Here is a 27843-nt window from a genome sequence, read left to right as displayed (position 1 = left end):
TTTGGAACAGATTGCTGAGTCATCTCCCCCTTTGGATTTTATCTGTGGTTTTGTGGGTGTTCCTGTGTCCTGCCCGGGCCAACTCACACTGCCAGTTCAGTGGCACAGCAAAGCCAGGCTTATTCCCTGCTCCACAATGCAAGAAGAAACCAAGAGCTGAGTGCGAGTTGCCTCGAAACAGAACAAGAGTCTGACATGGCAGAGGAGGAACTGGCTTAGCTGTAACTCAAGTCTTAAACTGAATAAAAGAACAATAAAGGACTCTCTTCTTTCCTGGAAGAGGGCATGTTTCAGTGATTAAAGGGGCTCCAGAAGGGCTGGACAAGGACTTTGGACAACGGCCTTGAGTGACAGAAGGGGCAAGAGCTTCCCACTGCCGGAGGGCAGGACTGGATGGGATATTGGGAAGAAAGTCTTCCCTTTGAGGGTGGTGAGCCACTGGCACAGGTGGCCCAGAGAAAAGTGTGGCTGCCCCATCCCTGCAAGTGTTCAAGGCCAGGCTTGGAGCAACCTGGGCTAGTGGAAGGTGTCATTATTCTTGTGCCTGGCAGGGATTTGAATGAGATGAGCATTAAGGTCCCTTCCAGCCCAAACCTTTCCATGGCTCTATGACCTCATGACTCTATGACCTCATGTCTCCGTGGCTCTGTGACCCACTGTGTCCTGGGGGTGTTGTGGGGCTGTTGCCTGGCAACGGGAGCTGTGATGAAGAGGGGCACGTGCAGCGCAGGCCCCAGTCCTTCGAGGGCCGAGGAAGGAGGAAGGAGCCTTCTGGCGACTGACCCGCTTCTTCATCGCTTTGGCTGATCCGTTTGATCAGGCTATTTGCTTTATCATTTTATCAACCCCTTTGCTTATCCCTGTTACCACTCCTATTGGTCTCCCCTTTTATCATTCCTATAGGTCACCCCTTTAAGAATCCCTCCAGGTCATACCTTTTAACATCCCAATAAGTCATCCCCTTTAGAATCCCAGTAGGTCAACCCTTTTAGAATCCCTATAAGGCATCCCTTTTAGAATCCCTATAAGGCATCCCTTTTAGAATCCCTCTAGGTCCTACATTTTAACATTCCAATAAGTAATCCCTTTTATAATCCCTATAAGGCATCCCTGTTATCATCCCTGTAGGTTATACAGTTTATCATCCCTATAGGTTATAGAGTTTATCATCCCTATAGGTCATCCCAGTTATCATCCCTATAGGTCATATGTTTTAAAATCCCTATAGACCATCCCTATAGGGCCTCCTTGTTATCATCCCTGTAGGACATACAGTATAAGACCCCTATTGATCATCCCTTGTATCATCCCTATAGGTCATACATTTTATAATCCCTATAGTTCATCCCTTTTATCATCCCTATAGGGCATCCCTTTTATCATCCCTATAGGTCATATATTTTAAAATCCCTCCTGGTCATCCCATTTGCCATCACTTTTACGCATTCCTGGCAGATCCTGTCTGGCAAGGAAAGCTTTTATTTTTGCAGACATGGCGACTCCCTTGGACACTCTCAGCCTCTCCCAGCTGCTGGATCTCGCCATCGGGATGCCCCAGAATGGAGCCGTCCACTTTGCGGCCATGAGGAAACTGCTGCAGGCCGTGCTGGGGCACCTGGACGTGCAGTACCTGACAGCCCAGGAGCCGTGGACGGGCGAGCTGAGTGGCCCCTCACTGGCTGAGTTGGCCACTGATATAAAACAAATGGAAAAGGAAATGGAAATCGTCAAGACATTCATGCCAGAGGTAGTGGCTCTTCCCAGAGCCCCTGGTGCTCCCCCACCAGTCAGTCCCTCCCCACTTCCTCAGCAGTGCTTGACTCTGCCCTCACTGCCCAGGCAGCGCTTGGGCCGCTGGCAGAGCTTCCTGACCCTTGGGATGGGCTTCAGTGCTCTGGCACAGAGCCTGGCTCGGGCAGGCGGCACTGGGGCTCTGCCTGCTGACCCTGCCTGTGCCATGGGCTCCCCAGGGCAGGGCTGGGGGTCTCGGGGCACTTGCTGCCCTGGGGCTCAACCCCGAGAACCCTTTTTCCTAGACTTTCTCTCAGGCTCTTCATGAGGAGAGTGGTGAGGCCAAAGGTGTGTCAAGGATCCCAGGGGCGCAGGTTTGTGGAGATCACAGTGGGGGTGAAGGTCGTGTTCCCCAGGGACACTCCCCAGGGGCTCATCTCTGACACCCCTTTCTCCTACAGCCCCACATGGCAGAGGACATGAAGAAGTTTCTGGAGGAGCGTGACCAGGTGAACTGCTGCTGTCAGACACTTGTGGCTCTGAGGCAGCAGCCAGTGGCCTCGGCTGTGCCGGCCGCAGGCTCAGCAGCCCTGGCCCTGCTGGATGCATGGAGAGTGCTGCCTGCAGTGCCCTGCCAGCCTGGCTGAGCCTGACCTGCACTGTCCCCTGTGCTGGGCACACCACGGCAGGGGGAAGGTCCTGCAGGTCCCCGGGGACCCTCCCCTGGGACTCACCCCCACCACCCCTCTCTCCTAGGCCATGGCTGAGTGCCAGGATCTCCGTGAGGAGATTGGCGTGATTAAGGTGACACAGTCCCAGATGGCTCAGAAGATGAAGGAGACCCTTGCATTGGTGAGCTGCTGGCTGGTCTCATCTTTGGGCTCTCATGGGGTACTTGAGTGTGGCTCCCTAAGCTGGGGATCTGGGGTTGAGCCAGGGACAGGGTGTGGGGCCCTGGGTCTGCCCTTGCAGCTGAAGGGCCCTCGTGCTGGGACAACACAAGATCTGTGCCCTGAGTCTGCCACCACTGCCCTTCCCAGATGAAGAAGATGGAGGATGACATTGCACAGCTGAGGGAGGATGTGGCCAAGTGGAAAGAAGAGACCAGAGAGCAGATCACTCAACAACTGGAGTAAGAGGATGGGAGAGGGTTTTGTACTCTGTAGGGCTGCAGAGAAGCCCAGGGGGCCTGGGAGCATCCTGGTTTGGGGCTAAGGGACATTGCCTGAGCAGCACTGGGGAGGCTAAGCCAGCCCCTTCCCCCATCTCGCTGGCCAGGTCCGTGCTGCAAGAGACAAAGAGTGAGCTGAAGAAGATGGAGGAGCAGCAGGAGATGAGGAATGCCATGCTGGAGCAGATGGTGACTGAGACAGCCAACCAGATGCAGGAGAAGGTGAGGTGCTGGGGGAGCACTCCCACTACCCGCCAGCTCAGTGGAGGGGTCCTGACGGGGTTCCAGCCACATTCCCCATCTGGATGGGGCCATCGAGTCCCACGGCAACCAGGTCTGCTGGTTGCATCCATCCCATCTCTGAGCAGATTCCTTCTGCCCTTCCTGCAGCTGGGTGAGCTGGAGGAGACAGTGAGCATCGTGCAGGAGGAGCAGGAGATGGTGAAGGCAGCGTGCTCCAACTGCACCTTCGACGACAAAGTCCTTTTGGGGGAGCTCGTCCAGCGCTGTGAGAAACTCGAGGAAGAGGTGGAGTCCCTGCAGTCACGGCAGACAGCCCTGGGCAAGGTGGAGAACATCATAAAGCAAAGGAGCCAGGTAGGGAGTTGGCACCACGGGGTACTTGGGAGTGGGCTGATGGCATTCCCTGGCTGGCTGTGCTTTGCTGTAAAATGTTGGGGAGTCCCTCACTGCTTGGACCAGTCAGCAACATGGAAGGAAATTAAAGCCTTGTGCAAATGTCCTCTTGACACTGAATACTCATGGAACGAGACCCCCCTTTGCTAAGCATCATCTTTTCTTCCTCCATGGAGCAGGACCAGCAGCTCCTGCAGCACATGGAGGACAAGGTCAGGAAGATTCAAGGGGACTGTGAGGAGCTCAGCTTCGTCTCAGGGAACCTCCAGAAGGACTGTGAGGAAAAGCAGAAAGCTATTGAGGTGGGTGGCTGAAAGTCCTGTGGGGTAAGAGCATCTCCCAGCCAGACTCCAGCCAGGGGACCACAAGGAATCTGTCCCCCTGCTGACCTGCTCACAGCCCTGAGGGGGTTCTGAGGGTGTTTCCCAGAGGATTTTGGGTAGGGGGAGCAGGGGGTCCTCAGCTGACCAGGAGGCAGCTCCAGCCCTGCTGCCATGTCATGGGATGCTTTCTGTGTTGAAAGATGCTGTTCCAGTCCTTGGAGAAGCTGAAGAAGGACAAAGCAGAGGAGCAGAACATGTTGGCAGCAATGGACATGGTACAGTCTGGTGGGACCAACCCTGTGGGGGTGATGGGGTGAACGGGGCCACCCTGCCCTGGAAGGGACACGATGGTACAGAGGGAGTGCTTCTCCCTCTGCCCCTGACACACCCCGGCCTTGCCTGTCATTCCTCAACACCTTCCCCTCTGCTCTCCTGCCTTTCCCATCTGTTAGAAAGCGGACAAAGATGCCTTGGGCAGCAAAGTCAGTTGCACCCAGTTTGAGGCGAGCATGGAGCGGCTGGATAAGAGGATGCAGGAGATGCAGGGCCAGGTGTTGGGACAGAATGAGCAATGGAACGAGGTGCAACAGCAGCTCAACAACATGATGGAAAACAAGGTGAGCGGTGCCTCGTCCCTCTCATGCAAAACTGGTACCTTTGGGTCTTGGCAGCCTGAAGCAGCATCCCTCTGAGGGTCCCCCTCTTGGATCTTCCCTGGAGACAGCCATGTCCCATGCTGGGGCAACTGGCTGAGGGTGTACACCTGTCCACAGCTGGACCGCCTGGAGCTGAAGCCTTTCCATAAGCAGATGGAGAAGATCTGGCAGAAGAGCATCAAAGAGCTTGAGAAGAAGATGGCAGAGAGTGACAGTGCTGCTGGGCTGAGGAAGTGAGTGGGATGGGGATGGCAATGGCTTTGGGGACAGCGATGGTGCTGTTCCCTCCAGCTGTCCCAGACAGTGCCCACGTGGTACCCTGGCACTGCACCAATTTAGCCACCAAACAAACCGTGGCGATGCTGATGAAGCAGCTGCACCTTCTCCTTCCACCAGCAGCAGGTTCTGCACAGGAAAGGAGGAATGAGGAGGGGGCAGCTGTGGGACAGAGCCCTCCCAAAGCAAAGTGGGCTGTGGCTGCAAAGGCTTCCAGAAGCAAGGCTGGGAGATGGGCACTCCTGCCCCTGGCAGGGGTGTGACACGCAGCGCCCCAGGGCTGGGTGGTGCCCTGCCCTCCTGGCCAGGCACAGGGGGGTCATTAGTGCTGCTGAAGGGCTGCAAGCAGTGCAAGGGCTGCTTGGGATGGCAGCGTGGGCCCTGTGCCCTTCAGCTGGCACCAGCCAGTGGGTTGGGGAATGGGGAGAAACCAGGCCCCACAGCCCCGGTTGGCCCTGCAGACGCCGTGACTCCCTGCAGTGCCGTGCCCAGCACCTTGCTGCTGCCAGCGAGCCGCTGCCTGCGGGTGGGCAGGGCTGTGTCCCCCCAGGAGCTCAGCCAGCCCTTTTGTCTCCCCCTCCTTAGGCAGCTGCCAGTCCCTTTCACGTGCCTATCCTGTGACCACCCGGTCAAAACGCAGGTTCCTGGCCCGTGAGTATCCCCTCTGCTTTGGGGGGGCTGTGTGAGTGGGATGGGGCTCAATGGCTGCCAGGGGTGACCTGCTGTGCCAGGCACAGGGGTGAGGGTGTCTACTTGGGAGGGTCTGACCCTACTGAGCCTCCTCCTCAGCCCTGCCCATCAGGACACAGTGTGAGGCCTTGTCCCCAAGGGCTGCCGACACTGTGATGTACCATCTGCGATGTACAAGGCTGTGGGTTTTGAGGGACTGCCCCCAGCAGGCGTGAGTTGTTTGTCCCCTGTCACCAACCTGTGGCTTCTGCCCTCCACAGGAAACCCGAGACACTCCCGTACTTGCAGCCAGTGCCCCCCATCAAGAATTTTCGGCCGATGCCCCCCAGGAAGGACGCAGAGCAAAGCCAAAGGTAGGGGACCTGAGGACACAGCCCTGGCTCCTGGGGTGCAGGATAGCCCTGCCCTAGCAAGGAGAGCTCTTCCCTGCATGGGGGCGGAGTGGCCTGGTGGGCCTGAACAGTGCAGGGGAGCAGAGGGAGGGCTGTGGAAGGTCAGTGCTTGCCCCAGCTCTGGGGGTTTTACTGCCCTCTTTCCACTGCCATGTCTAGCCCAGGACTCTGTCTCAAGGTCACTGAAACCACACGTGATGAGTTTTGTCTGGTCTCTGCCTGAGCTCAGGCTTGGGGTGGAGTAGGATGCCTCCTGTGAAAGCAATTCCCACAACCAAGCCCAGCTCCTGCCTGCTGCTGTCCTGTGCACAGGGACCTGCCATGGCCATGGCCAGCTCACCTGGCTGTGGGGAAACAAAGAGCAGACCCAGCCCCATGGGATGGGCTTGGGTGTCCTGCAGAAGGTGGAGGGAGCTGGTAGGGACACGTGCCATGGGGAGCACCCCCTGGTCCCCTCCCTGCTGCAGGAGGGTGAAGCCCAGGATGCCACAGTGCCAGGCACTGAGCATCCCTGTGCCCATCCCACAGGAGAACAGTGGTCAATGGCAAGATCCCCCGAGTGGCCCCGAGCATCGGGAACCCTCAGAGAAGCAGAAGCCCCGAGCTGCAAATCCAGGCTTCCCCCCGGAACAACGTGCGGCTGAAGGGCATCACAGCACTCCCCAGCAAGGTAGGGAAGGCACAGACACAGCAGGTGTGACTGAGGCTGGGAGGGTGAGGCTGAGTATGCAGGGGGAATCTGTGCCTTCAGGTGCCCCAGGGAGAGCTGCGTTGGGAGGGTTGCTGGGGGATCATGGGTTGGGCCCTGTGTTGCAACCAGCTGCTCTCTCCTTCCCAGCCTAACGTGACCAAAGTGGTGGGCACTTCTGGCCCCAACTCCCCGGACCAGAAGGACCAGACTCCTGCGGTGGACAGTGCACAGGAAGAGCCAGGTATGGCCTTGTCAGGGCATGGGCTGGTGAAGGGAAAGGGAACTGGTCATCTGCTGGGGAGGGGGTCAGGGAGCAAGCAGGGTCAGTGTGGGACAACAGTTTCTGTGCTGGTGGGTGGGGACCAGCACCCCAATCCTGGGGGTCTCTGGACAGGCAGGTGTCCCTGCTGCCTGCCACGTCCTGGGCTGGCAGCGCTGCTCCAGCCAGGGGCTGCCCCTGGGAAGTGGGGAGCTCACCCTTCCCCCTCGTCCCCAGGCCCTTCCACCTCACAGGAGCAACGGCCAGCCAAGACCCGCAAGACCAAGCACGTCACCTGGGCACCACAGCTCACCCAGATAAAGATCATCCCGGCCCGTGAGACAACACCTTCCCCAAACAGAGAGAGAGGAGCGAGCAACCGGTACTCCGACATAGACATTGAAGAAGAGAGAAGAATCGCGTTTGAGGAATTGGTTAATTTAATAAAGAAATAATAAAAACGCAGACAAAGCCTGGTCCCACCAGCCCCTCTCTTCCTCAGGCTCCCTGTTGCTCCTCAACCTTTCTCCTCCCTCCTGTCTCTCTGCCACCAGGCTGAGCACATCGTGCCCCGTGGCCAGGACTTGAGGCCAGAGCTGGTCCCGTGGCACCTTGTGGGGCATCTCTGAGGATCTGGGGCCTGCTGTGGAACCAGGAGCAGCCCAGGGTGCGCTCAGGCCCTGGGGGCTGCAGAGCCCTCTGCCCCGGAGGGCTGGGAAGCCACAGGCACATCCCTGGGATGCCTGGCTGGCACTTGTGGTCTCAGGGGCTGTCTAAAATCCTTCCAGCCGGCCCGGTCGGCCCCTCAGGAGCAGGGCTGAGCCATGCCAGCGTACTGGTTCTGATGGCAGGGCCCAGCAGAGCTGTGCCTTCATCTGGGCACTGGCAGATTCCAAGCTCATCTGCCCGCTTCCTCCTGCGGTCCCTTTCTCGAGGGGCAGCAGCAGGGGCTGGCCCACAGGGTTTCCTCTCCCCGGGGCGGACAGCCCCTTGCCCAGCCGTCCCTCTCGGGCCCCCTCTGCAGAGCTGCTTTCCAGCCGGGCACCCCCGGCGTGTCCCGGAGCCCGGCGCTGATCCTGCCCAGGCCCGGCGGGGCCCTGCGGCCGGGCCGGGCCATCCCGGGCAGGAGCAGCCCCCGAGGTGTGGGGACACACAGGCACAGGGGGACACGGGGAACCCACGCCGGGCACGGGTCCCTCCTGTCCCCACTCCCGCACAGCCGCGCCCTGTCCCAGCGGAGGAAGGACATGAGCCCACAGCACTGTCTCGGCTCTGCCGGGGAAAGGGCGCTCTCGTTGCCTTGGGAACGAGCCAAGGTGGCCCAACGCAGTTTCTGAGCTCTCTGGCCGCCTAAAGTAACAAGTCAGGGCAGCCCAACCCAGGTTTTGGGCCCCGTGGCCGCCTAAAGTAACAAGTTGTGAAGCTTTCCTCATGAATATGTATAGCCCTGGCCAGTTCATCTACCATCTTCAGCCATGGCTGGCATTTATTTGGAGCTCTCCTCCTGCAGCTGGCACTGTGGTCCAGCTCTGTGATAAAGTGCTGCCTGCTTCCTAATGCTCTAGTGCTGTTAAGGAGCTTTATTCCTGAATTTCAGTGACAGCTACACCTCCACTGTCCTCTATCCTGGAGCAGGGCCATGACTAGGGCCGGTGCAGGGCCCTTCCCTGCCCAGAGCTGGCTGTACACGAGCACACAACAATCCCACGCTGTTCCCTGCACGCTGCATGTCAGTCTAAACAGTGCAGCTTTTTCTTAATTTTCCTGAAATTCAACTGGAATAGGTTTTCATGTTTGGAACAGATTGCTGAGTCATCTCCCCCTTTTTTTCCTGGCCCAGCTCATTAGGTACATTCCCTGTCAAACACCAGAGGAAAAAATAGTAACAAACATAAATGTACTGTTTGGATTTTATCTGTGGTTTTGTGGGGGTTCCTGTGTCCTGTCCGGGCCAACTCACACTGACAGTTCAGTGGCACAGCAAAGCCAGGCTTATTCCCTGCTCCACAATGCAAGAAGAAACCAAGAGCTGAGTGCGAGTTGCCTCGAAACAGAACCAGAGTCTGACACGGCATAGAAGGAACTGGCTTAGCTGTGACTCCAGTCTTAAACTGAATAAAAGAACAATAAAGGACTCTCTTCTTTCCTGGAAGAGGGCATGTTTCAGTGATTAAAGGGGCTCCAAAAGGGCTGGAGAGGGACTTTGGACAAGGGCCCTGAGTGACAGGACAGGGGGCAAAAGCTTCCCACTGCCAGAGGGCAGGACTGGATGGGATATTGGGAAGAAAGTCTTCCCTTTGAGGGTGGTGAGCCACTGGCACAGGTGGCCCAGAGAAAAGTATGGCTGCCCCATCCCTGCAAGTGTGCAAGGCCAGGTTGGACCTGGGCTAGTGGAAGGTGCCCCTGTCCCTGTCCCTTGCAGGGGGGTGGAATGAGATGAGCATTAAGGTCCCTTCCAGCCCAAACCTTTCCATGGCTCTATGACCTCATGACTCTATGACCTCATGTCTCCATGGCTCTGTGACCCACTGTGTCCTGGGGGGGGGCCGTGGCCTGGTAACGGGAGCTGTGATGAAGAGGGTCACGTGCAGCGCAGGCCCCAGTCCTTCGAGGGCCGAGGAAGGAGGAAGGAGCCTTCTGGCGACTGACCCGCTTCTTCATCGCTTTGGCTGATCCGTTTGATCAGGCTACTTCCTCTACCATTTTATCAACCCTTTTGCTTATCCCTTTTTCCATCCCTATTGGTCTCCCCTTTTATCATCCCTATAGGTCATCCCTTTTAGAATCCCTCTAGGTCATCCCTTTTAACATCCCAATATATTGTCCCTTTTAGAATCCCAATAGGTCATCCCTTTTAGAATCCCTGTAAGGCATCCCTGTTATCATCCCTATAGGTTAGACAACTTATCATCCCTATAAGTCATCCCTTTTGGAATTCCTATACGTCATCATTTTTATCATCCCCATAGGTCACATAGTTTAAAATCCCTATAGGTCTTCCCTTTTAGCATCCCCATAGGTCATCCCGGTTATCATCCCTATAGGGCATCACCCTTATCATCCCTATAGGTCATATATTTTAAAATCGCTCCTGGTCATCCCATTTGCCATCGCTTTTGCGCATTCCTGGCAGATCCTGTCTGGGCAGAAAGGCTTTTATTTTTGCAGACATGGCGACTCCCTTGGACACTCTCAGCCTCTCCCAGCTGCTGGATCTCGCCATCGGGATGCCCCAGAATGGAGCCGTCCACTTTGCGGCCATGAGGAAACTGCTGCAGGCTGTGCTGGGGCACCTGGACGTGCAGTACCTGACAGCCCAGGAGCCGTGGACGGGCGAGCTGAGTGGCCCCTCACTGGCTGAGTTGGCCATGGGCATGAAGGACATGAAGCAGGAGATGGAATCCTGCAGGAAACTTGTCTCTGAGGTAGTGGCTCTTCCCAGAGCCCCTGGTGCTCCCCCACCAGTCAGTCCCTCCCCACTTCCTCAGCAGTGCTTGACTCTGCCCTCGCTGCCCAGGCAGCGCTTGGGCCGCTGGCAGAGCTTCCTGACCCTTGGGATGGGCTTCAGTGCTCTGGCACAGAGCCTGACTCGGGCAGGCGGCACTGGGGTTCTGCCTGCTGACCCTGCCTGTGCCATGGGCTCCCCAGGGCAGGGCTGGGGGTCTCGGGGCACTTGCTGCCCTGGGGCTCACCCCCAAGAACCCTTTTTCCTAGACTGTGTCTCAGGAGATTGGTGCAATAAAGGCCGAACATTCCCGCGTATCAGAGGACATCAGGAAGATCCAGGAGGCACAGGTCTTGTGCAGAGCACAGTGGGGGTGAAGGTTGTGTTCCCCAGGGACACTCCCCAGGGGCTCATCTCTGACACCCCTTTCTCCTAGGCCATGGCTGACTCCAAGCATCTGCAGGAGATTGACAAGTTAAAGGCTGCACAGTCCCGCATGGCAGAGGACATGAAGAAGGTCCAGGAGGAGCGTGACCAGGTGAACTGCTGCTGTCAGACACTTGTGGCTCTGAGGCAGCAGCCAGTGGCCTCGGCTGTGCCGGCCGCAGGCTCAGCAGCCCTGGCCCTGCTGGATGCATGGAGAGTGCTGCCTGCAGTGACCTGCCAGCCTGGCTGAGCCTGACCTGCACTGTCCCCTGTGCTGGGCACACCACGGCAGGGGGAAGGTCCTGCAAGTCCCCAGGGACCCTCCCCTGGGACTCACCCCCACCACCCCTCTCTCCTAGGCCATGGCTGAGTGCCAGGATCTCCGTGAGGAGATTGACAGGATAAAGGTGACACAGACACACATGGAAGATGACATTCGGAGGATGAAGGAGGCACTTGCATCGGTGAGCTGCTGGCTGGTGTCACCTTTGGGCTCTTGTGGGGTACTTGAGTGTGGCTCCCTGAGCTGGGGATTTGGGCTTGGGCTGGGGACCAGGTGTGGGGCCCTTGGTCTGCCCTGACTCTGCCACCACTGCCCTTCCCAGATGAAGAAGATGGAGGACGACATCAGAAAGCTGAGGGAGGATGTGGCCAAGTGGAAAGAAGAGATCAGCAAGCAGATCACTCAGCAAATGGAGTAAGAGAATGGGAGAGGGTTTAGTAGCCTAGAGGGCTGCAAGGAAGCCCAGAGGGCCTGGGAGCATCCTGGTTTGGGGGTAAGGGACATTGCCCGAGCAGCGCTGGGGAGGCTAAGCCAGCCCCTTCCCCCATCTCGCTGGCCAGGTCTGTGCTGCAGAAGACAAAGAGTGAGCTGAAAAAGATGGAGGAGCAGCAGGAGATGAAGAATTCCATGCTGGAGCAGCTGGTGACTGAGACAGCCAACCAGCTGAATGCTCAGGTGAGGTGCTGGGGGAGCACTCCCACCACCCACCAGCTCAGTGGAGGGGTCCTGACGGGGTTCCAGCCACATCCCCCATCTGGCTGGGGCCATCGAGCCCCACAGCACCCAGGTCTGTTCATTGCAACCAGTCAGCAGCGTGGAAGGAAATTAAAGCCTTGGTGTAAATGTCCTATTGACAGTGAGGGCTCCTGGCCACAGGCTGAGTAACACAGATCTGTGTCTGTGGGGAAAACAGACTCCCTTTGCTCAGCACCACTCATGTTCTTCCTCCCTGGAACAGGACCAGGAGCTGCTGCAGCACATGGAAGACTCATTCGGCAAGATTCAAAAGGAATACAAGAAGTTCAGCTACATCTCGGAGAGTATCCAGGCAGACTGTCAGATGAAGCAGAAAGCTATTGAGGTGGGTGGGTAAAAGTCCTATGGGGTCAGAGCATCCCCCAGGCAGACTCCAGGCAGGGGATCACAAGGAATCTGTCCCCCTGCCAAGCTGCTCAAACCCTGTGGCGCTTCCAAGTGCCTTTCCTGGGGGTTTATCAGTAGGGGGACCAGGGGGTGCCAGGCTGGCCAGGAGGCAGCTGCGACCCTGCTGCGGTTTCATGGGATGCTTTCTGTGTTGAAAGATGCTGTTCCAGTCCTTGGAGAAGCTGAAGAAGGAAAAAGTAGATGAGCAGAACATGTTGACAGCAATGGACATGGTAGAGTCTCGAGGGCCCTCTGTGCCAGCCCAGGGCTTCCTGGGCAGGGTGACAAATGCCCCTTGTCCCTTGGGGCTGTTTGGCAGAAGTGGCCCGGGAGAGGGAGGATTTCCAGACAAAGTGCAGGTCCCTTGCCTCTCCACTGGTGGGACCAACCCCATGGGTGTGATGGGGTGAATGGGGCCACCCTGCCCTGAAAGGGGCACGATGGCACGGCGGGAGTGCTTCTCCCTCTGCCCCTGACACTCCCTGGCCCTGCCTGTCATTCCTCAACCCTTTCCCCTCTGCTCTCCTGCCTTTCCCCTCTGCTAGAAAGCGGACAAAGATGCCTTGGGCAGCAAAGTCGATTGCACTCAGTTTGAGGCGAGCATGGAGCAAATGGATGGGAGGATGCAGGAGATGCAGGGCCAGGTGAAGGGACAGAAGCAGCACTGCAACGAGCTGCAGCAGAAGCTCAACAACATGATGGAAAACAAGGTGAGCGGTGCCTTGTCCCTGCCGTGAGAAACTGGCACACTTGGCAGGCTGAGGATTTTCCCTGGAGCTGGCCATGACCCCTGCCAGGGCAGCTGGCTGAGGGTGTGCACCTGTCCACAGCTGGATCGTGGGGAGTTGAAGTATTTCCGAAATCGGTTAGAGGAGATCTGGAAGGGGAAGATGGAGGAACTTGAGAACAGGATCTTGGGTGACAGCGCCGCTGGGATGAGGAAGTGAGTGGGATGGGGATGGCAATGGCTTTGGGGACAGCGATGGTGCTGTTCCCTCCAGCTGTCCCAGACAGTGCCCACGTGGTACCCTGGCACTGCACCAATTTAGCCACCAAAGAAACCGTGGCGATGCTGATGAAGCAGCTGCACCTTCTCCTTCCACCAGCAGCAGGTTCTGCACAGGACAGGAGGCACGAGGAGGGGGCAGCTGTGGGACAGAGCCCTCCCAAAGCAAAGTGGGCTGTGGCTGCAAAGGCTTCCAGAAGCAAGGCTGGGAGATGGGCACTCCTGCCCCTGGCAGGGGTGTGACACACAGAGCCCCAGGGCTGGGTGGTGCCCTGCCCTCCTGGCCAGGCACAGGGGGGTCATTAGTGCTGCTGAAGCACTGCAAGCAGTGCAAGGGCTGCTTGGGATGGCAGCCCTGTGCCCTTCAGCTGGCACCAGCCAGTGGGTTGGGGAATGGGGAGAAACCAGGCCCCACAGCCCCGGTTGGCCCTGCAGACGCCGTGACTCCCTGCAGTGCCGTGCCCAGCACCTTGCTGCTGCCAGCGAGCCGCTGCCTGCGGGTGGGCAGGGCTGTGTCCCCCCAGGAGCTCAGCCAGCCCTTTTGTCTCCCCCTCCTTAGGCAGCTGCCAGTCCCTTTCACGTGCCTGTCCTGTGACCGCCCGGTCAAAACGCAGGTTCCTGGCCCGTGAGTATCACCTCTGCTTTGGGGGGCTGTGTGAGTGGGATGGGGCTCAATGGCTGCCAGGGGTGACCTGCTGTGCCAGGCACAGGGGTGAGGGTGTCTGCTTGGGAGGGTCTGACCCTGCTGAGCCCCCTCCTCAGCCCTGCCCATCAAGAGGGGTGCTCGTCCCCAAGGGCTGCAGGCAAGGGGTGCTGTGGGCTACAAGCCTGTGGTGTTTGGGGGCCGCGAGCAGGCGTGAGTGGTTTGTCCCCTGTCACCAGCCTGTGGTTTCTGCCCTCCCCAGGTATCCTGAGACACTCCCATATTTTCAGCCACTGCCCCCCAGCAAGGATGCACAGCAAAGCCAAAGGTAGGGGACCTGAGGACACATCCCTGGCTCCTGAGGTGCAGGATAGCCCTGCCCTAGCAAGGAGAGCTCTTCTCTGCATGAGAGCAGACACACCTTGTGGGCCTGAGCAGTGCAGGGGAGCAGAGGGAGGGCTGTGGAAGGTCAGTGTTTGCCCCAGCTCTGGGGGTTTTACTGCCCTCTTTCCACTGCCATGTCTAGCCCAGGACTCTGCCTCAAGGTCACTGAAACCACACGTGATGAGTTATGTTTGTTCTCAGCCTGAGCGCAGGCTTGGTGGGGAGTTGGGTGCCTCGTGTGAAAGGAGTTCCATGCACTGCCCTGTGCTGGGCACTGAGCATCCCTGTGCCCCATCCCACAGGAGACCAGTGGTCAATGGCAGGGTCCCCCGAGTGCCCCAGACCAGTGGGGACCCTGAGAGATTCAGCCACGCGGTGCAGCGCATCCAGCCTTGCCCCCGCCTCAGTGCACAACTGCAGGGCCTCATGACACTCCCCAGCAAGGTAGGGATGGTGAAGGCATGGACATGGCAGGGCTGACTGAGGCTGGGAGGGTGAGACAGAGTATGCAGAGGGAATCTGTGCCTTTGGGTGCCCCAGGGAGAGCTGAGTTGGGAGGGTTGCTGGGGGATGATGAGTTGGGCAACCCCGTGTTGGAACCAGCTGCTCTCTCCTTCCCAGCCTAAGGTGGACAAGATGGTGGGACATTGTGGCCACAGCTCCCAGGGCAAGAAGGACCAGCCTCCCGTGGTGGAGAGCACACAGGAAGAGCCAGGTATGGCCCCATCAGGGCATGGGCTGGGGGAAAGAAAGGAAACTGGTTGTCTGCTGGGGAGGTGTCAGGGAGCAAGCAGGGCTGTGTATGCAGAACTGGGCAGGCTGCCGTGGGGGACTGGGGTGGGATGAAGAGTCAGAAACAGGATGGAGCAGGAGGACTGGCGGATGGGGTGACTGGGGATGGAGGTGGAGTAAGGTGGGGGGATGGCCCTGGCCAGTGTGGGACAACAGCTTGTGTGCTGGTGGGTGGGTGGGGACCAGCACCCCAATCCTGGGGGTCTCTGGACAGGCAGGTGTCCCTGCTGCCTGCCACGTCCTGGGCTGGCAGCGCTGCCCCAGCTGGGGGCTGCCCCTGGGAAGTGGGAAGCTCATCCTTGCCCCTCGTCCCCAGGCCCTTCCACCTCACGAGAACAACGGCCAGCCAAGACCCGCAAGCCCAAGCACGTCACCTGGGCACCGCAGCTCACCCAGATAAAGATCATCCCGGCCCGTGAGACGTCACCTCCCCCCAGTCTGCCAGACAGGACAGGGCGCCCAGCAGTGTCACCAAGGCCCCCTCGGAGGGCTTCCCAGTCCTCCAGGGCAGAGGTCTCAGCAGCTCTGTGGCGGCATCTGAGTGCACCCGGACCTGCTCCTACACGGCCCGACCTGGTACGTCAAATTAGAAGAGAGAAAAGTCAACAGCCTGCCAGAAAATAATTTTTGGTTTTGTTAAGTTAATAAAAAACTGATAAAAATGCAAAAGGAGCCTGGTCCCACCAGCCTCTCTCTTCCTCAGGCTCCCTGATGCTCCTCAACCTTTCTCCTCCCTCCTGTCTCTCTGCCACCAGACTGAGCACATCGTGCCCCGTGGCCAGGACTTGAGGCCAGAGCTGGTCCCGTGGCACCTTGTGGGGCATCTCTGAGGATCTGGGGCCTGCTGTGGAACCAGGAGCAGCCCAGGGTGTGCTCAGGCCCCGGGGGCTGCAGAGCCCTCTGTCCCGGAGGGCTGGGAAGCCACAGGCACATCCCTGGAGAGCCTGGCTGGCACTGCTGGGGCTGCTGGTCTCAGAGGCTGCCTGAAATCCTTCCAGCCGGCCCGGACAGCCCCTCAGGAGCAGGGTTGAGCCATGCCCGAGTGCCAGCCCCGATGGCAGGGCCCAGCAGAGCTGTGCCTTCATCTGGGCACTGGCAGATTCCAAGCTCATCTGCCCGCTTCCTCCTGCGGTCCCTTTCTCGAGGGGCAGCAGCAGGGGCTGGCCCACAGGGTTTCCTCTCCCCGGGGCGGGCAGCCCCTTGCCCAGCCGTCCCTCTCGGGCCCCCTCTGCAGAGCTGCTTTCCAGCCGGGCACCCCCGGCGTGTCCCGGAGCCCGGCGCTGATCCTGCCCAGGCCCGGCGGGGCCCTGCGGCCGGGCCGGGCCATCCCGGGCAGGAGCAGCCCCCGAGGCGGGGGACACACAGGCACAGGGGGACACGGGGAACCCACGCCGGGCACGGGGCCCTCCTGTCCCCACTCCCGCACAGCCGCGCCCTGTCCCAGCGGAGGAAGGACATGAGCCCACAGCACTGTCTCGGCTGTGCCGGGGAAAGGGCGCTCTCGTTGCCTTGGGAACGAGCCAAGGTGGCCCAACGCAGTTTCTGAGCTCTCTGGCCGCCTAAAGTAACAAGTCAGGGCAGCCCAACCCAGGTTTTGGGCCCTGTGGCCGCCTAAAGTAACAAGTTGTGAAGCTTTCCTCATGAATATGTATAGCCCTGGCCAGTTCATCTACCATCTTCAGCCATGGCTGGCATTTATTTGGAGCTCTCCCCCTGCAGCTGGCACTGTGGTCCAGCTCTGGGATAAAGCACTGACTGCTTCCTAATGCTCTAGTGCTGTTAAGGAGTTTTTTCCTGAATTTCAGTGACAGCTACACCTCCACTGTTCTCTATCCTGGAGCAGGGCCATGACTAGGGCCGGTGCAGGGCCCTTCCCTGCCCAGAGCTGGCTGTACACGAGCACACAACAGTCCCACGCTGTTCCCTGCACGCTGCATGTCAGTCTTAACAGTGCAGCTTTGACTGGGGGAGAGCTATAACCCCCCTTGAGCAAGACCCACAGGGACCACCCTGCATGCAAGTCACAGGGTGACACAAAATGGCCGTTTATTGAACACGGACGTCGGCTTATAAAGGCCGAGCAGAAACCCTTCTAGAAGAAAGGGTGGAGACTGGGAGGAGTATCCAAGGAGTGGCCAATCAGGGTAACAAGGGGCAAAACTTATCGAAACATGAACAAATGAGAAACTATCTCTAGGCAGTACTGCTGCAGCAGGGTTGGACGAACAAGGAAAGGGTTTACATAGAACCAATAGAAGAAAGGGTAACAGGAATACAGAGAAGGGAATCACACATTCTCATAATAAAACATATGTCAACAAGAGAACAATTGTATAACTAAGTAAAACACTGGAAACAAACAATCTCAGGGTTATGATGATCATATCTTGAGCATGACAGCATAGGTGCACTCTGAGATGATGTCTTCCTCTTCCTCCGATCTCTCCCTGTTAAGTTTCTTCCACCATTTGTAGGACTCCATTGGGGCACCTCCAACACAGCTTTTTCTTAATTTTCCTGAAATTCAACTGGCATAAGTTTTCATGTTTGGAACAGATTGCTGAGTCATCTCCCCCTTTATTTCCTGGCCCAGCTCATTAGGTATATTCCCTGTCAAAAACCGGAGGAAAAAATAGTAACGAACACAAATGGACTGTTTGGATTTTATCTGGTTTTGTGGGGGTTCCTGTGTCCTGCCTGAGCCAACTCACACTGACAGTTCAGTGGCACAGCAAAACCAGGCTTATTTCCTGCTCCACAATGCAAGAAGAAACCAAGAGCTGAGTGCGAGTTGCCTTGAAACAGAACCAGAGTCTTACACAGCATAGAAGGAACTGGCTTAGCTGTGACTCCAGTCTTAAACTGAATAAAAGAACAATAATGGGCTCTCTTCTTTCCTGGAAGAGCTTTGGGCATGTTTCACTGACTACAGGGGCTCCAAGAGAGCTGGAGAGGGACTTTGGACAAGGGCCTTGAGTGACAGGACAAAGGGGCAAAAGCTTCCCACTGCCAGAGGGCAGGACTGGATGGGATATTGGGAAGAAAGTCTTCCCTTTGAGGGTGGTGAGCCACTGGCACAGGTGGCCCAGAGAAAAGTGTGGCTGCCCCATCCCTGCAAGTGTTCAAGGCCAGGCTTGGAGCAACCTGGGCTAGTGGAAGGTGTCATTGTTCTTGTGCCTGGCAGGGATTGGAATGACACGAGCATTACGGTCCCTTCCAGCCCAAACCTTTCCATGGCTCTATGACCTCATGACTCTATGACCTCATGTCTCCATGGCTCTGTGACCCACTGTGTCCTGGGGGTGGGGTGGGGCCGTTGCCTGGCAACGGGAGCTGTGATGAAGAGGGGTACGTGCAGCACAGGCCCCAGTCCTTCGAGGGCCGAGGAAGGAGGAAGGAGCCTTCTGGCGACTGACCCGCTTCTTCATCGCTTTGGCTGATCCGTTTGATCAGGCTATTTGCTTTATCATTTTATCAACCCTTTTGCTTATCCCTGTTACCACTCCTATTGGTCTCCCCTTTTATCATTCCTATAGGTCACCCCTTTTAGAATCCCTCTAGGTCATACCTTTTAACATCCCAAAAAGTCATCCCCTTTAGAATCCCAATAGGTCAACCCTTTTAGAATCTTTATAAGGCATCCCTTTTAGAACCCCTATAAGGCATCCCTTTTAGAATCCCTCTAGGTCCTACATTTTAACATTCCAATAAGTAATCCCTTTTATAATCCCTATAAGGCATCCCTGTTATCATCCCTGTGGGTTATACAGTTTATCATCCCTATAGGTTATAGAGTTTATCATCCCTATAGGTCATCCCAGTTATCATCCCTATAGGTCATATGTTTTAAAATCCCTAAAGATCATCCCTATAGGGCCTCCCTGTTATCATCCTTGTAGGACATACAGTATAAGACCCCTATTGATCATCCCTTGTATCATCCCTATAGGTCATACATTTTATAATCCCTATAGGTCATCCCTTTTATCATCCCTATAGGGCATCCCTTATATCATCCCTATAGGTCATATATTTTAAAATCCCTCCTGGTCATCCCCTTTGCCATCACTTTTACGCATTCCTGGCAGATCCTGTCTGGCAAGGAAAGCTTTTATTTTTGCAGACATGGCGACTCCCTTGGACACTCTCAGCCTCTCCCAGCTGCTGGATCTCGCCATCGGGATGCCCCAGAATGGAGCCGTCCACTTTGCGGCCATGAGGAAACTGCTGCAGGCTGTGCTGGGGCACCTGGACGTGCAGTACCTGACAGCCCAGGAGCCGTGGACGGGCGAGCTGAGTGGCCCCTCACTGGCTGAGTTGGCCATGGGCATGAAGGACATGAAGCAGGAGATGGAATCCTGCAAGAAACTTGTCTCTGAGGTAGTGGCTCTTCCCAGAGCCCCTGGTGCTCCCCCACCAGTCAGTCCCTCCCCACTTCCTCAGCAGTGCTTGACTCTGCCCTCGCTACCCAGGCAGCGCTTGGGCCGCTGGCAGAGCTTCCTGGCCCTTGGGATGGGCTTCAGTGCTCTGGCACAGAGCCTGGCTCGGGCAGGCGGCACTGGGGCTCTGCCTGCTGACCCTGCCTGTGCCATGGGCTCCCCAGGGCAGGGCTGAGGGTCTCGGGGCACTTGCTGCCCAGGGGCTCACCCCCAAGAACCCTTTTTCCTAGACTGTGTCTCAGGAGATTGGTGCAATAAAGGTCGAACATTCCCGCGTGTCAGAGGACATCAGGAAGATCCAGGAGGCACAGGTCTTGTGCAGAGCACAGTGGGGGTGAAGGTTGTGTTCCCCAGGGACACTCCCCAGGGGCTCATCTCTGACACCCCTTTCTCCTAGGCCATGGCTGACTCCAAGCATCTGCAGGAGATTGACAAGTTAAAGGCTGCACAGTCCCGCATGGCAGAGGACATGAAGCAGGTCCAGGAGGAGCGTGACCAGGTGAACTGCTGCTGTCAGACACTTGTGGCTCTGAGGCAGCAGCCAGTGGCCTCGGCTGTGCCGGCCGAGGCTCAGCAGCCCTGGCCCTGCTGGATGCATGGAGAGTGCTGCCCGCAGTGACCTGCCAGCCTGGCTGAGCCTGACCTGCACTGTCCCCTGTGCTGGGCACACCACGGCAGGGGGAAGGTCCTGCAGGTCCCCAGGGACCCTCCCCTGGGACTCACCCCCACCACCCCTCTCTCCTAGGCCATGGCTGAGTGCCAGGATCTCCGTGAGGAGATTGACAGGATAAAGGTGACACAGACACACATGGAAGATGACATTCGGAGGATGAAGGAGGCGCTTGCATCGGTGAGCTGCTGGCTGGTGTCACCTTTGGGCTCTTGTGGGGCACTTGAGTGTGGCTCCCTGAGCTGGGGATTTGGGCTCGAGCTGGGGACCAGGTGTGGGGCCCTGGGTCTGCCCTGACTCTGCCACCACTGCCCTTCCCAGATGAAGAAGATGGAGGACGACATCAGAAAGCTGAGGGAGGATGTGGCCAAGTGGAAAGAAGAGATCAGCAAGCAGATCACTCAGCAAATGGAGTAAGAGAATGGGAGAGGGTTTAGTAGCCTAGAGGGCTGCAAGGAAGCCCAGAGGGCCTGGGAGCATCCTGGTTTGGGGGTAAGGGACATTGCCCAAGTAGCACTGGGGAGGCTAAGCCAGCCCCTTCCCCCATCTCGCTGGCCAGGTCCGTGCTGCAGGAGACAAAGAGTGAGCTGAAGAAGATGGAGGAGCAGCAGGAGATGAAGAATTCCATGCTGGAGCAGCTGGTGACTGAGACAGCCAACCAGCTGAATGCTCAGGTGAGGTGCTGGGGGAGCACTCCCACCACCTGCCAGCTCAGTGGAGGGGTCCTGATGGGGTTCCAGCCACATCCCCCATCTGGCTGGGGCCATCGAGCCCCACAGCACCCAGGTCTGCTGGCTGCATCCATCCCATCCTGCAGCTGGGCGAGCTGGGGGAGATAGTGGGGACCGTGCAGGAGGGGCAGGAGATGGAGAAGGCAGCGTGCTCCAACTGCACCTTCGACTACAGAGTCCTTTGGGGAGGGGGCTGAAGGCATCTCCTGGCTGGTTGTGCTTTGCTGTAATGTAGGGGAACCCCTCGCTGCCCCAAATTGTCTTGGACTGGTCAGCAGCATGGAAGAAAATTAAAGCCTTGGTGCAAATTTCCCGCAAACACTGAGGGTTTGTGGGCACTGGCTGAGTAATCCAGGTCTGTCCGTGCAGGGAAAACAGGCCCCCTTTTCTCAGCACCACCTGTTCTTCCTCTCCGGAGCAGGACCAGCAGCTCCTGCAGCACATGGAGGAAATGTTCAGGAAGATTCAAGAAGACTGTAACAAGCTCAGATCTGTCTCAGTGAGCCTCCAGACAGACTGTGAGATGAAGCAGAAGGCTATTGAGGTGGGTGGCTCAAAGTCCTGCGTGGTCAGAGCATCTCCCAGGCACACTCCAGCCAGGGGACTACAAGGAATCTGTCCCCCTGCCGACCTGCTCACAGCCCTGAGCGGGTTCCGAGGGTGTTTCCTGGACAATTTTGGGTAGAGGGAGTAGGGGGTGCTCAGCTAGCCAGGAGGCAGCTGTAGCCCTGCTGCAGTTTCATGGGATGCTTTCTGTGTTGAAAGATGCTGTTCCAGTCCTTGGAGAAGCTGAAGAAGGAAAAAGTAGATGAGCAGAACATGTTGACAGCAATGGACATGGTAGAGTCTCGAGGGCCCTCTGTGCCAGCCCAGGGCTTCCTGGGCAGGGTGACAAATGCCCCTTGTCCCTTGGGGCTGTTTGGCAGAAGTGGCCCGGGAGAGGGAGGATTTCCAGACCAAGTGCAGGTCCCTTGCCTCTCCACTGGTGGGACAGCCCCATGGGGATGATGGGGTGAATGGGGCCACCCTGCCCTGAAAGGGAAATGATGGCACGGAGGGAGTGCTTCTCCCTCTGCCCCTGAGAAGCTCTGGCCCTGCCTGTCATTCCTCAACCCTTTCCCCTCTGCTCTCCTGCCTTTCCCCTCTGCTAGAAAGCGGACAAAGATGCCTTGGGCAGCAAAGTTGATTGCACTCAGTTTGAGGCGAGCATGGAGCAAATGGATGGGAGGATGCAGGAGATGCAGGGCCAGGTGAAGGGACAGAAGCAGCACTGCAACGAGCTGCAGCAGAAGCTCAAGGACATGATGGAAAACAAGGTGAGCGGTGCCTTGTCCCTGCCGTGAGAAACTGGCACACTTGGCAGGCTGAAGATTTTCCCTGGAGCTGGCCATGACCCCTGCCAGGGCAGCTGGCTGAGGGTGTGCACCTGTCCACAGCTGGATCGTGGGGAGTTGAAGTATTTCCGAAATCGGTTAGAGGAGATCTGGAAGGGGAAGATGGAGGAACTTGAGAACAGGATCTTGGGTGACAGCGCTGCTGGGCTGAGGAAGTGAGTGGGATGGGGATGGCAATGGCTTTGGGGACAGCAATGGTGCTGTTCCCTCCAGCTGTCCCAGACAGTGCCCACGTGGTACCCTGGCACTGCACCAATTTAGCCACCAAAGAAACCGTGGCAATGCTGATGAAGCAGCTGCACCTTCTCCTTCCACCAGCAGCAGGTTCTGCACAGGAAAGGAGGAATGAGGAGGGGGCAGCTGTGGGACAGAGCCCTCCCAAAGCAAAGTGGGCTGTGGCTGCAAAGGCTTCCAGAAGCAAGGCTGGGAGATGGGCACTCCTGCCCCTGGCAGGGGTGTGACACGCAGCGCCCCAGGGCTGGGTGGTGCCCTGCCCTCCTGGCCAGGCACAGGGGGGTCATTAGTGCTGCTGAAGCACTGCAAGCAGTGCAAGGGCTGCTTGGGATGGCAGCGTGGGCCCTGTGCCCTTCAGCTGGCACCAGCCAGTGGGTTGGGGAATGGGGAGAAACCAGGCCCCACAGCCCCGGTTGGCCCTGCAGACGCCGTGACTCCCTGCAGTGCCGTGCCCAGCACCTTGCTGCTGCCAGCGAGCCGCTGCCTGCGGGTGGGCAGGGCTGTGTCCCCCCAGGAGCTCAGCCAGCCCTTTTGTCTCCCCCTCCTTAGGCAGCTGCCAGTCCCTTTCACGTGCCTGTCCTGTGACCGCCCGGTCAAAACGCAGGTTCCTGGCCCGTGAGTATCACCTCTGCTTTGGGGGGGCTGTGTGAGTGGGATGGGGCTCAATGGGTGCCAGAGGTGACCTGCTGTGCCAGGCACAGGGGTGAGGGTGTCTGCTTGGGAGGGTCTGACTCTGTTGAGCCCCCTCCTCAAAGCTGCCTGTCCGGAGGGAGTGAGAGACCTTGTCCCACAGGGCTGCCAGCAGCAGAAACTGTGAGGCACCAGACTGTGGGTTTTGGGGTATTACCCCCAGCAGACGTGAGTTGTTTGTCCCCTGTCATCCACCTGTGGCTTCTGCCCTCCACAGGAAACCCGAGACACTCCCGTACTTGAAGCCGATGCCCCCCAGCAAGGACCCACAGCACAGCCAAAGGTAGGGAGTTGGGTGCCTCGTGTGAAAGGAGTTCCATGCACTGCCCTGTGCTGGGCACTGAGCATCCCTGTGCCCCATCCCACAGGAGACCAGTAGTCAGTGGCAGGGTCCCCCGAGTGCCCCAGACTGGTGGGGACCCTGAGAGATTCAGCCACGCGGTGCAGCGCATCCAGCCTTGCCCCCGCCTCAGTGCACAACTGCAGCGCCTCATGACACTCCCCAACAAGGTATGGAGGGCAAAGGCATGGACATGGCAGGGCTGACTGAGGCTGGGAGGGTGAGGCTGAGTATGCAGGGGGAATCTGTGCCTTTGGGTGCTCCAGGGAGAGCTGGATTGAGAGGGTTGCTGGGGGAGGCTGAATTGAGCCCCAGCTGCTCTCTCCTTCCCAGCCTTGTGTGATCAAGCTGCTGGACAGCAATGGCAACATCTCCCAGGTCCAGAAGGACCAGCCTTCTGTGGTGGACAGGGCACAGGATGAGCCAGGTATGGCCCTGTTAGGGCACGGGACAGTGAAGGGAAAGGGGACTGTTTGTCTGCTGGGGAGCAAGCAAAGCTTTGTGTGCAGAACTGGGCAGACTGCCATGGGGGTCTCGGGTCTGGAGTTGGATGGAAGAGGCAGAAACAGGATGGAGCAGGAGCACTGGCAGATGGGGTGCCTGGGATTGGAGGTGGAGCAAGGTGGGGGGATGGCCCTGGCCAGTGTGGGACAGCAGCTTGTGTGCTGGTGGGTGGGGACCAGCACCCCAATCCTGGGGGTCTCTGGACAGGCAGGTGTCCCTGCTGCCTGCCACGCTGCCTGGCAGCGCTGCCCCAGCTGGGGGCTGCCCCTGGGAAGTGGGAAGCTCACCCTTGCCCCTCGTCCCCAGGCCCTTCCACCTCACAGGACCACCGGCCAGCCACGACCCACAGCCACGTCTCCCGAGCACCGGCGCTCGTCCAGACACTCCGGCCCCGCCAGACGTCGTCAGCCCCCAAACAGCTGGACAGGACTGGGTGCCCAGTGCTCGACAAGGGACGTCTTCTCAGTAGACACAGGAATTTGTGAAAGCTGCCCTCAAAAAGATGACTTTTTTGGTTTTATTAAGTTAATAAAAAAAACATAAAAATGCAGACATAGCCTGGTCCCACCAGCCTCTCTCTTCCTCAGGCTCCCTGTTGCTCCTCAACCTTTCTCCTCCCTCCTGTCTCTCTGCCACCAGGCTGAACACAGGAGCAGTTCCAAAGGCAGGGGGACACACAGGCACAGGGGGGACATGGGGAAGCCACGCCGAGCATGGGTCCCCCCTGTCAGCACTCCTGCAGAGCTGCACCGTGTCCCAGCAAAGGAAGACCATAAGCCCAGACCAGTGTCTCTGCTGTGGGGGTGAAGCGCCATCTGTGCAGGGATGCTCGTCACACTGTGGTGGGAATGAAACGTAGCTGAAAGTGCTGCAAATTACATGGAAGTGACAGTTAATTAAACACTCAGAATCCAGAGAGAAGTCCAGAAGACTCAGTCGCGTTGAGGATGAATATGCATATCCATGGCTAGTAAACACATTTATCATGAGCAAAGAGAGCAAAGCCAGGCTTATTCCACACTCCACAATGCAAGAGGAAACCCAGACATGAGTGCGAGTTGCCTTGTAAAAGAAGAAAAGTCTGACACAGCAGAGGAGGAACTGCCTTAACTGTAACTTAGTTGTAATCCAAGAAAGAAAACCCTGACCCTCCATCTCTCATGTGCAGTTGGTGTGCCACTCTGGGCACTAGGTGGGCAGCAAGAGCTTTCTGTGCAGGTACCTTTGGTCTGGGAAGAATCTTCGTCCATACTGAATTTTGGCAGCCGGAGGGCCAGTTTCGGGTGCTCGTGCCAGCGAACGACTGGCTTTCCACCCAGGAAAGAAAGCCCTGACCCTCCATCTCTGGTGTGCAGTTGCTGTGCCACTCTGGGCACTAGGTTGGCAGCAAGAGCTTTCTGTGTGGGCATTTTTGTTGTGGGAGGAATCTTTGTCCATATTGAATTTTGGCAGTTGGAGGATCACATTAGGGGCAGTGGTCCTGCCAGCGAACGACTGGCCTTCCACCCAGGAAAGAAAGCCCTGACCCTCCATCTCTGGTGTGCAGTTGGTGTGCCACTCTGGGCACTAGGTGGGCAGCAAGAGCTTTCTGTGTGGCCACCTTTGGTCTGGGAGGAATCTTCACTTGTATTCAGTTTTGGGGAGGTGGGAGCGGCAATTGCAGCACAGGGCTGAAAAAAGGGAAGAGCAGCCCTTTCCCCTAGGACAGAAAGCCTGTGAGTCTTGTCTTTCAGGTGCAGTTGGTGGGGCAGCCTGGAAAGAAAGCCCTTACTGTCCATCTCTCTGTTGCAATTGGTGGGCCACTCTCAGCACTACATGGCCAGCAAGAGCTTTCTTTGCGAGCACCTTTTGTCTGGAAGGAATCTTTGTCCGTCTTGAATTTTGGCAGTCGGACTCATCTAAAGATCTCCTGAATTACTGGTCTCATTTGCTTATTTTGTGAAGAAATATCAATAAAACATGGAATTTCTTGGAACTCATAGATAAAGGGAAGTGGGAAGGGAAGAGTTCACAGCCCCAAGGCTTCCAGAGCTCAAGTAGGGTTTGGATAACACTCTCAGGAACATGGTGGGATTTTGGGGTTTTCCTGTGCAGGGGCAGGAGTTGGGTTTGATGATCTTTTTGGGTCCCTTCCAGCTTAGGATATTCCATGATTTTATGATTCTTTAAACACAATAACCTGAGGAAGAGTCAATGTAGTTTTTAAAGGAATGTCATGGCTCAGAAATCTCTTACTGCCGAGACGGTGTGTGTGGACAGTAGTGACCTGATCTGTGTAATGCCATCCAAAAAAGCTTTAAAGAAGATGTATCATTGAGTTTTCAGGGACACTCAGCTGTAAGACATCAACAGCTTGCAAAGCTGGGAAGCAAAGATAAGGCAAATTGGTGAAAATGCAGAGCTTTCCTGTCGGATGCTCAGAGTGTCTCCACTGGGACTGGAATTTTCAGCATGTTCATAAGTGGTGGAGAAAAGGCCATAAATAGCATGGTGACAACATTTCTGGTGGAGAAAATAGTTCAGAACTGTCATAGCTAAAGGTGACTGGAAGGATTTCAGGCTGCACGACGAGTGGGTGATAACATGGAAAATGAGATTCAATGTTGATAAGGATAAAGCAAAGCACATCCCTCGCTGTTCATGGGGGGACTCTAAATTAGCTGATGCCAGTCAAGAGCTGAGGGTAACTGTAGGCAACTCTCTGAAAACATCAGCTGAAGGTTCAGGACTAATTAAAAATTTAAAAAGGCTCCAGAAATTGCAAGGAAAATATCACTTGCCCCTTATAAAGAAGGGGGTGCTCATGGGTGTGTGTGGCTTTGGTGCCTGGCTCAGAAAAGATGGAGAAGAACTGGAAAAGGTCACAGAGATGGAGAAAATGTGTGGTCAGAGGTGGGAATAGCATCCCTGTAAGAAAAGGCTGAATAGATCAGGGCTGTGTTAGAAATGAGATGAATGAGGATCCAATCCCCTGCCATGGGCTGGGACACCTTCCACTATCCCAGGTTGCTCCAAGCCCCATCCAGCCTTGCCTTGAACACTTCCAGGGATGAGGCAGCCACAGCTTCTCTGGGTAACCTGTGCCAGGGCCTCACCACCCTCCCAGCCAGGACTTCCTTCCCAATATCCCACTTATCCCCACCTTCTGGCAGTGTTAAGCCATTTCCCCTTCTCTTATCCCTCCAGGCCTTTGTCCAAAGTCCCTCTCCAGCTCTCTTGGAGCCCCTTTAGGCACTGGAAGGGCACTGGGGATGCAGACATGGATGCAGTAGGAACAGGGAACAGTTAAAGATGGTTATTCTGCATTTTCACAGCTGGTAGTCAGACTAGATGATCTCCAGAGATCCCTTCCAACCTTCACTATTGTGTGATTCTGTGATTGTGGGGGTACCAGGCAAAGGAATGGCAAGTTCATCTCAGAATGTTGTGAAACCAGAAGTCTAAATGGACTCAATAAGGAATTGGACAAACTGATGGAGGACTGGAGCTGTTAAAATTCTCTGTGTGTCCAAAGCAAGGCTGACTGATGGGAACTGAGGACACAGGTACAAGTTCACCCTCAGCCACCCATTGCACAGGCCTTGGTGGGCACAGAGTGAAACCTTCCAAGCCCTCAGGGTATAAGAGGCATCCCCAGCCTGTCAGAACCATCTGGACATCTGTTCCTCAGGCCCCTGCAAGAATTGGCAGAGAGTGTCTTTGCACTTTCCTTCTTTGGCTGCAGATGAATAAAAGATCTGGAAAAAGAAGCAAATTATGTCTTTCTGTCATTCCCTTTTTCCCTGTGAATGATATGCAGCCATGCTGAGGACAGGTAGATGCCTGGGACAAGCAGCTCAGCACTCTCCCATCTCTTTGCTTTTTGCTGCCCCTCCCTGCCAGCATCCCACTCTC

The 27843-nt window shown here is 56.9% G+C and overlaps 2 protein-coding genes across 15 annotated transcripts; both read left to right on the top strand.

Moving 5' to 3' along the window:
- The first annotated feature begins 694 nt into the window (after window positions 1-694).
- Window positions 695-24461, top strand: LOC127480875 (glutamine-rich protein 2-like). Of its 14 annotated transcripts, XM_051809472.1 has the most exons (18): window positions 695-903; window positions 9595-9719; window positions 9795-9844; window positions 9895-10250; window positions 10540-10620; window positions 10707-10808; window positions 20132-20236; window positions 20378-20469; window positions 20616-20730; window positions 21209-21331; window positions 21553-21627; window positions 21939-22103; window positions 22224-22336; window positions 22965-23030; window positions 23323-23388; window positions 23474-23615; window positions 23779-23872; window positions 24256-24461. In XM_051809472.1, the coding sequence occupies exons 4-18, from the start codon at window positions 9996-9998 to the stop codon at window positions 24432-24434; spliced, it is 1773 nt and encodes a 590-aa protein (XP_051665432.1). In that variant the 5' UTR covers window positions 695-903; window positions 9595-9719; window positions 9795-9844; window positions 9895-9995; the 3' UTR covers window positions 24435-24461. The 14 variants fall into 14 exon arrangements, with proteins under 14 accessions (XP_051665432.1, XP_051665426.1, XP_051665428.1 ...); XM_051809466.1 differs by having other exon boundaries at window positions 9795-10250; XM_051809468.1 differs by having other exon boundaries at window positions 695-928; window positions 9795-10250.
- On the top strand, window positions 1082-7298 carry LOC127480874 (glutamine-rich protein 2-like). The gene is made up of 17 exons (XM_051809465.1): window positions 1082-1203; window positions 1392-1747; window positions 2037-2105; window positions 2193-2240; window positions 2488-2583; window positions 2772-2863; window positions 3010-3124; window positions 3293-3499; window positions 3718-3840; window positions 4062-4136; window positions 4314-4478; window positions 4635-4750; window positions 5379-5444; window positions 5744-5836; window positions 6404-6545; window positions 6714-6807; window positions 7063-7298. Exons 2-17 carry the CDS (start codon window positions 1493-1495, stop codon window positions 7278-7280), a joined length of 1974 nt encoding a protein of 657 aa, XP_051665425.1. The 5' UTR covers window positions 1082-1203; window positions 1392-1492; the 3' UTR covers window positions 7281-7298.
- Window positions 24462-27843: the final 3382 nt, after the last annotated feature.

This window comes from Manacus candei, unplaced genomic scaffold, assembly GCF_025592945.1.
Source record: "Manacus candei isolate 608988 ecotype Guabito, Panama unplaced genomic scaffold, ASM2559294v1 h1tg000076l, whole genome shotgun sequence".
Taxonomy (NCBI): domain Eukaryota; kingdom Metazoa; phylum Chordata; class Aves; order Passeriformes; family Pipridae; genus Manacus; species Manacus candei.
Note: the sequence above shows the minus strand (reverse complement) of the source record. Positions and strands in the feature narration are given on the sequence as shown.

Excerpts from the sequence above, each read along its gene's own strand:
- LOC127480874 (XM_051809465.1), top strand. The coding sequence starts at position 1,493 with ATGGCGACTCCCTTGGACACTCTCAGCCTCTCCCAGCTGCTGGATCTC. Across the intron at positions 1,748-2,036 it reads TCAAGACATTCATGCCAGAG|ACTTTCTCTCAGGCTCTTCA; the intron begins GTAGTGGCTCTT and ends CCTTTTTCCTAG. Across the intron at positions 4,751-5,378 it reads AGTGCTGCTGGGCTGAGGAA|GCAGCTGCCAGTCCCTTTCA; the intron begins GTGAGTGGGATG and ends CCCCCTCCTTAG.
- LOC127480875 (XM_051809472.1), top strand. The coding sequence starts at position 9,996 with ATGGCGACTCCCTTGGACACTCTCAGCCTCTCCCAGCTGCTGGATCTC. Across the intron at positions 23,031-23,322 it reads AAAACGCAGGTTCCTGGCCC|GAAACCCGAGACACTCCCGT; the intron begins GTGAGTATCACC and ends TGCCCTCCACAG. Across the intron at positions 23,616-23,778 it reads TCATGACACTCCCCAACAAG|CCTTGTGTGATCAAGCTGCT; the intron begins GTATGGAGGGCA and ends TCTCCTTCCCAG.